The 12,755-nt window shown below is 49.2% G+C and overlaps 4 protein-coding genes across 4 annotated transcripts; 2 read left to right on the top strand and 2 right to left on the bottom strand.

The window, feature by feature from the left end:
- Nucleotides 1-187: 187 nt before the first annotated feature.
- Nucleotides 188-728, bottom strand: N7496_010529 (uncharacterized protein; the record flags this gene model as incomplete). The annotated part of the gene is made up of 2 exons (XM_056703442.1): nt 188-553; nt 648-728. 2 exons carry the CDS (start codon nt 726-728, stop codon nt 188-190), a joined length of 447 nt encoding a protein of 148 aa, XP_056552442.1.
- A 2,408-nt stretch (nt 729-3,136) lies between these two features.
- On the top strand, nt 3,137-5,292 carry N7496_010528 (uncharacterized protein; the record flags this gene model as incomplete). The annotated part of the gene is made up of 4 exons (XM_056703441.1): nt 3,137-3,623; nt 3,700-4,457; nt 4,527-4,574; nt 4,630-5,292. Coding segments are annotated over 4 exons (1,956 nt in total), but the record flags the coding sequence as incomplete, so codon positions are not given.
- A 595-nt stretch (nt 5,293-5,887) lies between these two features.
- N7496_010527 (putative CTP synthase) lies at nt 5,888-8,043 on the bottom strand (the record flags this gene model as incomplete). Its single annotated transcript, XM_056703440.1, has 6 exons — nt 7,951-8,043; nt 7,793-7,881; nt 7,648-7,694; nt 7,492-7,597; nt 6,351-7,412; nt 5,888-6,295 (listed from the first exon to the last, which is right to left on the bottom strand). Exons 1-6 carry the CDS (start codon nt 7,973-7,975, stop codon nt 5,888-5,890), a joined length of 1,737 nt encoding a protein of 578 aa, XP_056552440.1. The 5' UTR covers nt 7,976-8,043.
- Nucleotides 8,044-10,517: 2,474 nt separating this feature from the next.
- Nucleotides 10,518-11,412, top strand: N7496_010526 (uncharacterized protein; the record flags this gene model as incomplete). The annotated part of the gene is made up of 3 exons (XM_056703439.1): nt 10,518-10,804; nt 10,859-10,969; nt 11,034-11,412. The coding sequence occupies 3 exons, from the start codon at nt 10,518-10,520 to the stop codon at nt 11,410-11,412; spliced, it is 777 nt and encodes a 258-aa protein (XP_056552439.1).
- Nucleotides 11,413-12,755: the final 1,343 nt, after the last annotated feature.

Here is a 12,755-nt window from a genome sequence, read left to right as displayed (position 1 = left end):
GCCCCCTTCCTTGGGAGAATAGTAAAACATGAACGGGAGAGAAGAGAGGAGGAACGAAAAGCAAAGTGATGTCGTTGATAGCTGAATCAAAGAACGAAAGACGTTACGACTGACCACTTGATGACGACCACTACTTTCAGGTCGTCTGACCTGGTGAGATCGACTTGGTCAAGGTAGCCGAAGGGCTCTAGCCTGAGCGAGTGGCATCATTGCCCAAGTCATTTCCCTGGACTTCTCCTTCGGCACTGTCGGTTGTAGAGGGACCAGCGGGGTGGGCACCGGCGACAGAGGCGGAGCCTGTCGGGTGGTGGCTATGGGTGCTGCCGTTGGCATCCTGGGTATCTGAGCTTGGCTCTGGCTCATGCAAACCTTCCAACTGAGGAGACAGGGGACGATCGCTGGTAGCACCAGACCACGACATACTATGAGCCTGGCCGTTTTGAGACGCGAACACGCTTCTGCTGGATCCATAGAGCCCGTACAGGCGCTCGAGGCGTTCAGATTCGCTCAATGGAGAGCGGGATCGTTCGCGGGCTTGGCGCGTGTAGCGGGACTCGACGGCGGAGGAGCCACGGTTGTTCGATTCATGCTGGACCTACTCACATATTTAATTATTGCAGACATAACACCGTAGAGAAAGTGCTTACACTCAGAACTAGTCTGCGATAGAACTCCTCCATATGGTTCAGCTCACGGTCGTGATGCCGGCCCAGAGATTCCCGGACCATTCTCATGTAACAGTTGGGACTTTCAGCGTCTACGGTTTGTTAGTCGCGGCACAAACTGACGGGAAGTATCAAACAACGTACAATGGCCCGGGCGATTACAATCCGGGCAATGGCCATCGTACGCAGGGGGTCGGCCCGCCGGGCAGCCAGGCCGTTCGGCCATGGTGGATGAGAGGAATGGGTAACAGCAAATGGAATCAGAGGGAGAGTGGCTGCGTGTGTAATGCAGGAAGAGATAGAAGTGGAGGAGGAGTTGGTAGGAAGGGAAAATCAGAAATGGATGTTGCAACACATGTATTTATAGGCAAAGTGGGTCCTGAAGCTATTCCCAGATCACCAATCTGGCATATATGATTGGCTAGGCAAGAGGCGTTTGTGCCTTGGTGGATTATCCCGGAAAGTACCATCCTTTTTGTGTAATGTTTGTTCGTCTGCCTATACTTTATAGTACTGTACTATGAGCTAGAATACGCTAGGAGCAAACTCTTGAATTCTGCACTTCTATTGGTTGGGTCTAGTCTTCAGGGTCCACCTTCCCCGGAATAGTGGAGCAGATCCTCCCAAGGCTGGGAGATCTACGGTAGTTGATGCTCGCGGCCACCAACAACCAGCAAGTTCTTGCGCCGAAGGAGTGCTTGAAGACATTTCCAGAGGTAAAGAGACCTGTATGGCCACCGCTATTCTATCGGGATCTTCCAACGACTCCCTTACAAGGCAGCCAATGCTTATCGCCTTATCTCCTGCTGAAGAAGCGCCTGCCTAAATTGAACAACCATGCTCAGGATCAAACCTAGAATTTCCAGAACGTTATGTTAATAAATAAAGATGGGCGGCAAAAATGTGCTCCGTATATGGCAAGCTCACTCTGGAAACCCCAATAGAAAAACAGCAAATTAACTCCCACAAGATCAACCTAAACTTGACACATCCGGTCAAAGTCAAAACTATTCCTCGAAAGGGGCTGCTTTCGTGCCACTCAAATTACCACATGCCACAGCTATACACTCCAGTAAACCCGCAAAATGGTTCCATGAAACTGTGATAAAATTGAAGAAAGCCGGGTCGGGGGTGCGGATCGGGTCTTCGTTGCTTAGTTTCTATTCCTCTTCCTGTATGTTTCCTGCACTCGCTCTTGGCACTACCAGCATCAATATGGAATTCATTGCACCGTCTCACAGAAGTACATTGGAAACCATCAAACTCCCGTGCTGGAATTCGACTCTTCATTATATTCTTTCCCTCTGCCTTTTCGCAATCATTCTCCATTCTGCTAACCTGCCCTTCCTGTCCACCAATTTCCATCTTCCCCACGGTAAGGGTAAGATCTGTTGTGGTATGGAGTAAGATAGATTAAAGTAAAGCGAATGTATTACGATAGTACCGAGCTCTCGAGCAATTATGGGTTCTAGTCTAGTGACCGGTCACGCTTTACAGCTTCTTTCTCCAGAAAACCAGCAGTCTGGAATTATAGTCCCTGGGCAAACTAAAAGCGACTAACTGTATAAGAGTGTACCTTGCAAAATCATTAGGAGCGGAACTTTGAGGATGCTTAAGAGAATTACGTAGGCAAATACTTGTAGATCACCCAAGCCCGATGTTGAGTGGAAAGTCCAGCAAGACTAACTAAACAGATGATTAATCACTTCGCATACATAAAATAAAATAAAATCAAGGGTCCAAATATGCATCGATCTCTGGGCTCCCGGAACTTTAACTGAAGATCACGTTGATCGGAATAGAGTTAGCCCCCACGAGGCTCAGTCCGGGGCAATTTTGAATTTCGGGGGAAAACGTCACACGAGACCAGCAATTTTGATCAAGTCTACCTAGTTGAGTCGCCCGAGTCTTGTCGAGTCTTATAACCAATTAGTCAATCTACTCACACCGTACTCTGCCCAATAAACTGCCAATTCAAATTCCGCAGTCTGCCAAGTGCCAACACTCGAGCTGCGCCCTGCACTACACTCAACCAGCCACTCAGCCTCCCCGCGCGGATCGCCTTTGCCCCGAATGGAAATACGACGACAATTCAGCCCGCTTCTTTCAACGGGGCGACCGTCTGCTTACTATTGACCCTTCGGGCAACTCCTAAGACTCCATCATCCAATCACCCGGAAGAAGAAAAGAAAAAAGGGCTCATTTCAGGCCCCAACCCCCAGTCTAACGACTCTACCCTGGCACACGGTTAATCGGAAAAGGCCCGCTATGATGATGGACGGGATGTGATCCACCGTGCACCTCCACCGCAAGATGAGCAAACTCGCTGCGATCGGTCATTCCCACTGTCATGCGTTTGCTAGCCTGCATTGCTTTGTTGGACTCTCTCTCTTCTCACCTTCTCACCTCGTCTTCTCTGTCATCCTCAAAGAAACAACAAACACGAACTCGGAGCGTCTCCCTCGATCAGAACCAACCCCGCCAAATGGGACTTTCTTAGCTCCGGAGAAGCGGTGCCCACCATGTCAATATCCACACCCAAACCGATCCCCGATAAACTCGATAGAGGCCTATTCGAACAAGACGAACACATCGCCAACTCACCACCCCGCGACAAATTCATTCCCCAGCGATTAACACTAACGGCCGCCGAACGCGCACGGCGCAATCTCAATGCGAAACTCTCGAATCCGCTAGCGGGGTTTAGCCATGCCGAGCTACGCAGGCAGGGTCGCAACTTTGCGCTTACACATGAAATCGGCGATGACGAGGATATCCGAGCTTTCGAACTCGGCGCCGTACTGGCTCAAGCGCCGGAGCGATATGATACTGTAGCTGGATTGAAGAGTGAGGAGAAGGATATTCTACGACGGGAATTCGAGCATCGCTGGTCCCAGCCTTGGACGATGTACGCCGTTATTGCGCTTTGCTCGCTCAGCGCCGCAGTACAGGGCATGGGTAAGTTTCCACCCTTCAGGTCACGAATTCCCTCCGTCCTTCCGCAGCATCTCTAACAATTGCGCGACCCCAACAGACGAAACAGTCGTCAACGGCGCCCAAATCTGGTACAAATACCAATTCGGCATCGCCGGCACTCAATCCCGCGATACCTGGCTAGTCGGCCTCATCAATTCCGCGCCCTACCTCTGCTGCGCCTTCATCGGCTGCTGGCTCACCGTCCCGTTCAACCACTGGTTCGGGCGCCGAGGCACAATCTTCCTAACATGCTGCTTCAGCGCAATAGCCTGTCTCTGGCAAGGCTTCGTCTCAGCCCACTGGTCCATGTTCATCGCCCGGTTCGCGCTGGGATTCGGCATCGGCCCCAAATCAGCAACAGTCCCCATCTACGCCGCAGAAACGAGTCCCCCGGCCATCCGCGGCGCGCTAATCATGCAATGGCAGACCTGGACCGCCTTCGGGATTATGCTTGGGTACGCGGCGGACTTGATTTTCTACCAGGTGGCTGATACGCCGGGGATTGTGGGGCTGAATTGGAGGTTGATGATGGCGTCGGCGATGTTTCCTGCGCTCGTGGTTTGTTGTTTCGTTTTCTTTTGTCCCGAGTCGCCGCGCTGGTATATGAGTAAGAAGCAGTATTATCGGGCTTATCAGAGTATTTGCACGCTGCGGTATCATAAGATTCAGGCTGCGCGGGATCTGTATTATATGCATACCCTGTTGGAAGCGGAGAATGCGATGAAGCTTGGGCAGAATAAGATTCTGGAACTTGTTACTGTGCCGAGGAATCGGAGGGCTATGATTGCGTCAACGATTGTCATGTTTATGCAGCAGGTGAGAAGTTTCGCGGAGAGACGGAGCTGTACAGCTCTATTTTCATTGACATCTACTAATACCCACAAGTTCTGCGGCGTGAACGTCATCGCATACTACTCCAGCGAGATCTTCCTAGTACGTCTCCCATCCCCAGACCGGTCTTATACAAAACCATCCTAACAACACCCAGGAAGCAAACTTCGCACCGGCCGCCGCCCTCGCCGCCTCCCTCGGCTGGGGCGTAATAAACTGGCTCTTTGCCATCCCAGCAATCTACACAATCGACACCTTCGGCCGCCGCAACCTCCTCCTAACAACATTCCCGCTAATGTCCCTCTCAATGTTCTTCACAGGCTTCAGCTTCTGGATCCCGGAGTCCCACCACACAGCGCGCACAGCCTGCATCGCGCTAGGAACCTACATCTTTGGCGTCGTCTACTCGCCCGGCGAAGGCCCCGTGCCCTTCACCTACTCCGCAGAAGCATACCCGCTGTACGTCCGGTCGTACGGGATGGCGCTCGCGACGGCGACGACGTGGTTCTTCAATTTCGTGCTCGGCGTGACGTGGCCGTCGTTGCGGAATGCGTTTACGGCGCAGGGGGCGTTTGCGTGGTATGCGGGGTGGTGTATTGTGGGGTGGTGGTTGGTGTTGCTTTTTATGCCGGAGACGAAGGGGAAGACGCTTGAGGAGTTGGATCAGGTTTTTTCGGTGCCGACAAGGTTTCATGTTAAGTATGGGTTGAGGCAGATTGGGTATTTTGTGAAGAGGTTTTTGTTGAGGAGGGAGGTTGAGCCGGAGATTTTGTATGAGAAGGAGGATGGGGGTGTGGGTGAGGGGGGATATAATGCTTGATATGACGGGAAGATTTGATATGATTTATGAGATATGACATTGTTCTTGTATGTTTGGAGTCTTGGTGGTACATAGTGATATCATAGAGGTCGATAATGCCATTGGGAAAACGCTTTACATGGCTGATTGGTGCGTCTACTCTTTATAGTCTTACTTATTAGATGCTGACGTGTAGTAAGCAATTCAAACTGATTACAGTCATTTCGATATTTGAGAGCCTCCGTGGGCGTGCTGGCAAACTTCACTCAAGTCTAGCTTCTGATAGCCTTACTAAGACCTTCCTCATGCATAAACCGCGTGGCCGAGTACAATTGCCTGGTAATCTAATCTTCGGCTCGTGGTGCTGTTAGTATTTCCAATGATGGTTTTTAGCCTACGAGGTGCGTATGCGGGTAGAGAGGTTTATGTTATAATATTATTCTTCTATTTTTGGTCCAGTGGTAGTATCACCACGTTATCTATTTTCTAACCCAAGTGATAAACATGATTGGTTAAATTGTAAAACATGAATGCAGATTTACGGTCTGGTCTGGCCTTCCCATACGACCCATCCATCCGTCTCGCTTCGCTTCATCTACTCCGCACCGTCCCTCCTTTATTGCTGCTTGTTGGGGATACTCCGGAGACCCTTGTTAATAGAATCAGTCACCTCATCGAGGCAGCCGGCAGCGGCAGCGAAGAAGCCCAGGAAGGCACGGCTAGGTGCCAGGACTCGGCTGAGATATTCGGGGTGGAATTGCACACCCACGAACCAGGGGTGATCGCGGATCTCAACAATCTCCATACGCTCGCCCTTGTCGTCCTTGCCGACGAATGTCAGACCGGCCTTCTCGATGTTGTCGACCATCTCAGGGTTGACTTCGTAACGGTGACGGTGGCGCTCTGAGATCTGGGAGACATTGGGGCCATACAAGGCGCGGAGGCGAGACCACTCGGTGCCATCTTGGAAGATTGATGGATGTTTTCCAAGACGCATGGTACCGCCCATCTTATCCTTATCAACCTGTAAATATTGTCAGCGCGAGTCCATCTAAGACCAATTCAACGGGAACACCTACCTCCGGCATGTAAATGATGGCGTGGTTCTTAGCCTCGGGGTGAAGCTCCTCACTTCCGCAGTCTTCCATGTTCATCACATTGCGAGCAAACTCGATCACAGCAAGCTGCATACCAAGGCAAACACCCAGGAAGGGACGCTTCTTGGTACGCGCCCAGGTAATCGCCTTGATCATACCGGTGGTGTTACGGGTACCGAAACCACCAGGGACAAGCAGACCATCAGCAGTGCAAACAGCGTGCCAAGCCTTGTGGAACTCGGCCGGGTTGGTCTCAAAGGCCTCATCTTCCAGATGGCCTGCATCAACCCAGATCAACTCCAGCTTCTTATGACAGTACATGGCGGCGTGCTCCAAAGCCTTGGACACACTAATGTACGCGTCCTTGAGAGCAGTGTACTTGCCCACAAGGGCGATGGACACCGTATCGTGGGGGTAGTCCTGGCCACGGGCAAGGTCAACCCAGTCCTTCCACATCAGCTTGCCCTGCTCGACAATTTGGGGCTCCCGCTTGATAGACGGGAGATCCAGCAGCTCTCCAAGGGTGCCAATAAGCTTCTGTTTCTCAAGAAGCATAGGCACGTGATAGGTAGTCGAGACGTTGTGCACGGCAATAACCTGCTTGGTATCCATGGAGCACATGTTGGCGATCTTCTGGACGGTGCCATCCTCCAGAGGCAGCTCGCAGCGACAAGCGATCAGGTCCGGATTCAGGCCCGCGCTACGAACATCGCTAATTGCCCTCTGAGTGGGCTTGGTCTTCTGCTCGTCGTGAATGACGGGGACATAAGACACGTGGATCTGAGCAAAGTTGCCCTTGCCAGCCCGGCGTTGGAGCTGGCTGATGGCGTGAATGAAGGGAGCGCTCTCAATGTCTCCAACAGTACCACCCAGCTCGATAATGCAGACATCGGGCTCCCGGCCAGACTCGTCAACGGGGATCTTGGCAACGCGCTCGATCCAGTCCTGGATGGCGTTGGTAATGTGGGGCACAACCTGGACGGTCTTGCCAAGATAGCGACCAACACGCTCGCGCTCGATCACTTGCTGGTAGATCTTGCCAGTCTATACCCAAATGAAACCAATTAGCCACGCTATCCCCGAAATGAAAGCATTGCTTCGGTATCGATTCGTGGTAACTCACAGTAATGTTGTGATCGCGAGTGAGGGTGGTCAAAAGATAGCGCTCGTAGTTGCCGAGATCCAGATCCATTTCACCACCATCGTCCGTCACATAAACCTCTCCGTGCCTGATCAATCAGTAATTGGGTCTGGATACTCGGGGCGCGCAGAAACTGACTCGATTGGCGACATAGTACCAGCATCGATGTTGATGTAAGGGTCACACTATACACGTCGTTTTAGCAAGGGAGGTGTATAACTGGGGTGATCGGAAATATCGAGTAATGTTGTCGATCGGATCAAACGGAGAGTCGTTCACGAACCTTGATGCTAGTGACCGTGAGACCGGCGGATTTGAGGAGCAATCCGGTGCTCGAGGCAATAATGCCCTTGCCAACACCGGAGATGACACCTAAAGGAAGAAACATCCATTAGCTCATATTTCACGGAATCAAAACTGGACAGGACATTCAAAACTTACCACCCGAGACCAGAACGTACTTCATTTTGACGTGAGCTCCCGACCAGGCTGCAAATGCAGTTGGTGGAGGGGGAGGGAAAGAACAAAATTGGCGGCGGGCAGAAAAAAAAAGAGAAAATGAAAGGCGGTGAGGGAAAAGCGCGTTGGACGCTAAACCCGATTGGTCGACCAGATTCGGCCGGATTTTCGAAGAATTTTGTGGAGTATGCAAGGACCGATCTTGGCATTTCTATAAGAGTCATAGTGAAGAGAGCAATTCAAAGCTAGTAATAATTTAGGATTTTATCTTCTGAATGTGAAACTGATCTCCGTAAGCTACAAACTTATCTCTAGTAAAGCCATGCAGAGCAGAGCGTATCATGCAAATGGCAGATCGATCGAGGCTCTGTTGATAAGAGATAAGAGCCCCCGCGTACATTTCACCACCTTATACTCCTTACATTCAACCATCATCATTCCTGTGCGAGAGCACAGAATAATTGTTGGGATAGTATATATTAATATCACATGCGATTTATATTTTCATCTGTCATGATCCAACCTATATGATACTTGTTGAGCAACTGCTAGTCTCAACCAAATATGGGGAAAAGCGCGGTCCCGAGCTAGAACTATACGGGAATGGCGCCTATCACATGCGAATTCAACAAACCACTGTGACTCACGATATATGACGTCGAATACGGGATATGGAGATATCTCATTCATTCTGTGGTGCTATTGATCCAATTGATCAATTGTTGTGAGAAAAATAGGGTCTATTGAAGTAGACTGGCCAAACTGAATGGGTCACGCGAGCACTCGTTAAATGGAGAGAGTCCAGTTTTATCCGGTTTACTTCAGTACTAATCAAGACCCAGATTAGAGTGGCCAGATTAGAGTGGAAACCCCCTCCAGGGTCCATTCTGAATACGTTGGGTATTTTAATGGAAAGTAAACCGATCCTCTAGAGCCGTACCAACTAGGACATTCCAGCCCATTCTCACAACTCAAGCTACGATGCTAAAGTATGATCCGTCCTAGATTGCCTTTAGAAACACCACCAACACTGGAATTCAACTGTCGTTTCTGATGGGAATATTTGCTAACTAAACAACACACGATGATGGCATGATTTGCCGGTACTTCTTCCGGCAGCAAGCTCGATGAAGACGCGGCAAAAGGTCCAGATCATCGCACTTTTTACCCCGTCTCTCCACACGGGCCACAATTCGTTCTAATTCCTCGAATGATATATTGGAATAATCGATCCGGTTGAGAATAAGTTGCAGCTCTTCCTTGGCACATTCTGTGACCAAAGGCACTAGAAGATTCTCGACCCGCTCGGGTCCACCATCGCAAAACGGATCTGCCCCTCGATCGAGCAAGAGTTGGAGGTTTGGTCGTGGCACCGAAGGTCTGTCTTCGCCTTCACCTACTTCCGCTGTGTCCAGACAGGTAGATAAATTCCCAGAATCCATTTTGATGCCATGTCGTAGCAACAAGTTCATTGTGGCAGCGACCGCATCAGCGTCTCCGGTTGGTGAATTGACTTTTCCGAGAATGCTTCTATCGATTGGCGTATCCCAGGTATCGCTTGGATCTATGGGTTCCTGGATTGTGCATAAATTTCTCACAAGACCTTTGTCAAAGAGGACATCCACCAATGCCAAGTCCGCGTGGGTCACGGCGGTAAATAAAGCCCTTCCGACTTCAGTACTCTCAGGCTCAGCACTCTGACTGTTGGCCAACACAAATTCGACCATCGGTCAACACAGTATCAAACGCATCATTATCCAGAACCTGCAAAGGCACACCGCGCTGTAACAATATCTCCAAAGACCTAGTTTTCCAAATCTAAGTACTCTGGAAACGAGATTCCAACTGCCATTCATCGCTGTGACGTACGGATCAGCGCCCTGATCGAGCAGCAGTTCAAAAATCTCCGGATGTGGTATTGCGTTGAATATGACCGCGTGCCTATCGGGAAATTTCCAATCTGGGTCTGCTCCATGGTCGAGAAGGGTGCGCACGTCTAATTAAATAAAAAGCGTATGACTTACTTCCACCAAATCGAGCGATACGCCAAAACGAGCTACATATCCTCCACACTTGTTGTTCGTATCGCCTAGCTCTACTGTAGAGGATTGAATGCCTAAATTAACTGTTGTCAATAAACCGTATACGGGTTAAATCCTCTTGTATATCCGACAGATATTGTTATTCTAGACGGCATGTTCACTTATTGACTTCAGTCGGTTGGTACATCTTGAAGAGCCGCACTGACTGTGCGAGCGGGTAAGTTCCCCTAAACACTTATGAAAAGCAATCTACTAGGGTGACGGAAAATTCCTTCACATAACTGCTTAGCTTACCTGCTAAGGCTGTTTGTGTTCCGTAGGGGACTTCCAACCCTTTTTATTCAGCATGCTTCCTTCAACTCATTAATCTTCTTATCCACCTTCTCACCTCCAACTCCAACTCCAACTCAACACCAACTCAACTATTCCATCACGCGATCAACACTTACTCCTTCTGACTCCTTCCATTACTTCTTTCCTTATCAACTCGAGGGAGACAACTTCAAGATGGCCCCCGCTAGGAAGGAACCGGCTCCAAAACCCAGCCCAGCTGCGAACATGCAGAGTGCATCCAGCGGAGAAGTCTCGGCTAACGCTACCGAAAGTGAGCCAGAATCTTATCCAGAGCCCCAGAAGCCCTTCAGAATGTCAGATCTCGACCTAGATGTCTCCTACGTTGGAGTATTTGAGTTATCCCCTCACGAACCGCGACCACGATGGCCGGAAATTTGGCATGAAAGTGGGACACCATACCCTCGAGGTTGGTCAGCAACTGATCTAAACCAAGATCTGAGGTATGAAAATCGTAAAATTGACCATTATTGAGAGTCGCTAACTTGCCTCCGTAGCAAGCATGAAGCCCGGATCGAGCGATATCGCAAGCAAATGGTGGAGAACAACATGCCGGAACATGCTCGGGAAAAACTTGCACATTATGAAAAGCAGCTTGCGGACAAGATGTAGGTCTTGTCTTTAACTTACAGAACACTGCTATTTGTGTCCTGCTAATCCGCCATTTTCTAGGGAACTGAAGGCAAGATACCCTGGTCTCAAGTGGCAAACTCTTCTACAAATTGAAGAACTTGAGCGAGCTAAACAACGCTTTGCTTTGGAAAGAGATCGCGGGAATATAGTTCCTAGTTTGGAAGCCATCATTACAGCCTATGAGAGCCGCCAGTTGGACGTTTACCCGGATGAGAGGTTGGTGACCTACTGGCACAAGGGCAAGCAGATCAGCCAGCCACGACCCTTCAACTGGGAAGAATATCATATCATTGCTGCTGGGTGTGAAGGTAGAGTCATGTCTGTCTGGGTGGAACCGATTGGCGTCCCGCAACAGAGAACAAACAATATCTATACCGTGCTGAACGTACCCAGAGCATCTAACCTTGACCAAGGTTGATCAAGGGAATGATTGGATCCCCGCTTGCAACACCTTAGCGGCTAGTTGACTCTCTTCGGTCGCTGTGTGATACGCCAAATCAAATTGAAGTGGATCTTTACATTTTCGAGAAAAGAGATGTTGAAATACAGACTGTGCTGCTATTCTTACATGCTCTTTTACACATCCAAGTCCCCGTAACTCTTCCTTTACCCCTCGTAAAAGACAACTTGACATTAGCACTACGGGGTCAACATACGATCTATAAATACAGTTTCTAAGACTTAGGAATTTCTTTCATACCTTCAAAATGTTCACCATCTCTACTTCCTCCTAGTTTCAATTTTAAAAGAAGCAGGATAGACTCCCAAACTTTTTCTCCTCCTACTACAACCACCACCACCATCAATCCAGCCACGGCCATGAACTGAATATTACGGTCATGATTTACAGGTCAGAATCTATAACAAATGCTGAACAAGATTCTGGTAAAAAGAAGATTCGCATTTATTCGGGGACAATTTCTTGCCTGGACAGTCAAAAGGCCCTCCGGCTGATCGTAAATCGAGTTACTATCGTAGCATTGAACGCTCACGGTCTTGTTTGCAATATCCACGTTGGGGTCACTGAAACTGCAAGTACCGGGATCCTCCATCCCGATATAGAGTGGCTCTTGACATTTATCATCACTTCATAAATAATCAGTAAGGCTTTCAATTCCGAGGCTCATATACCGAGAACTCACGTGTAGAAGTTGCATACGACGTCTGTCAGCAATTCAGCACCATTGATGTTTTTTCTCCTGTTATCAAAATTTTATCGGTCAATCTCCCGGCAAATTATGCGCGAGTCATCATACAAGTCAAGAGGAAGCAGAACACATTGATTGTCCGGCTTGATGTCGAGTGATTTGCCTTGGCATGGCTCCTGTGAAAAGAGCACAGCAGGCTGTTGAAAAAATAGTATCAGTGATCTGCTCTGTAGGCGAGTCCTTAACTTGAGACATTTACCTTGACCTCGACAAGTGCATATGTAGCACACGACAAAGCTGTCGCCATAAAGAAGCTACGGGTGATCATGACGTATGTGCAATGGCGAAATGCAGGAGTACTAAGAACGAGGATTTTTGTGCCCACGATCGTGCGAGTATTCCAGTCTTAAGAACTGCATAATTATGATCTTCGGTGACACAACATCTATAGTTCTATGCAAGGCTCGCATTTTATTGACGCACGAATTTCCCGACCGGCGACGGAAAAAGCCATTTTTTCTCAAAACCACGAATTAAATGAAAGAATTAGTAAAGGATGTACAGTACTGTAACTTCAAATAGCGAATTCAAAATTCATTAGATCGTGAAAAGT

This window comes from Penicillium cataractarum (assembly GCF_028827025.1).
Source record: "Penicillium cataractarum strain IBT 29864 chromosome Unknown utg000008l, whole genome shotgun sequence".
Taxonomy (NCBI): Eukaryota; Fungi; Ascomycota; class Eurotiomycetes; order Eurotiales; family Aspergillaceae; genus Penicillium; species Penicillium cataractarum.
This window is presented reverse-complemented; position numbering and strand designations above follow the sequence as displayed.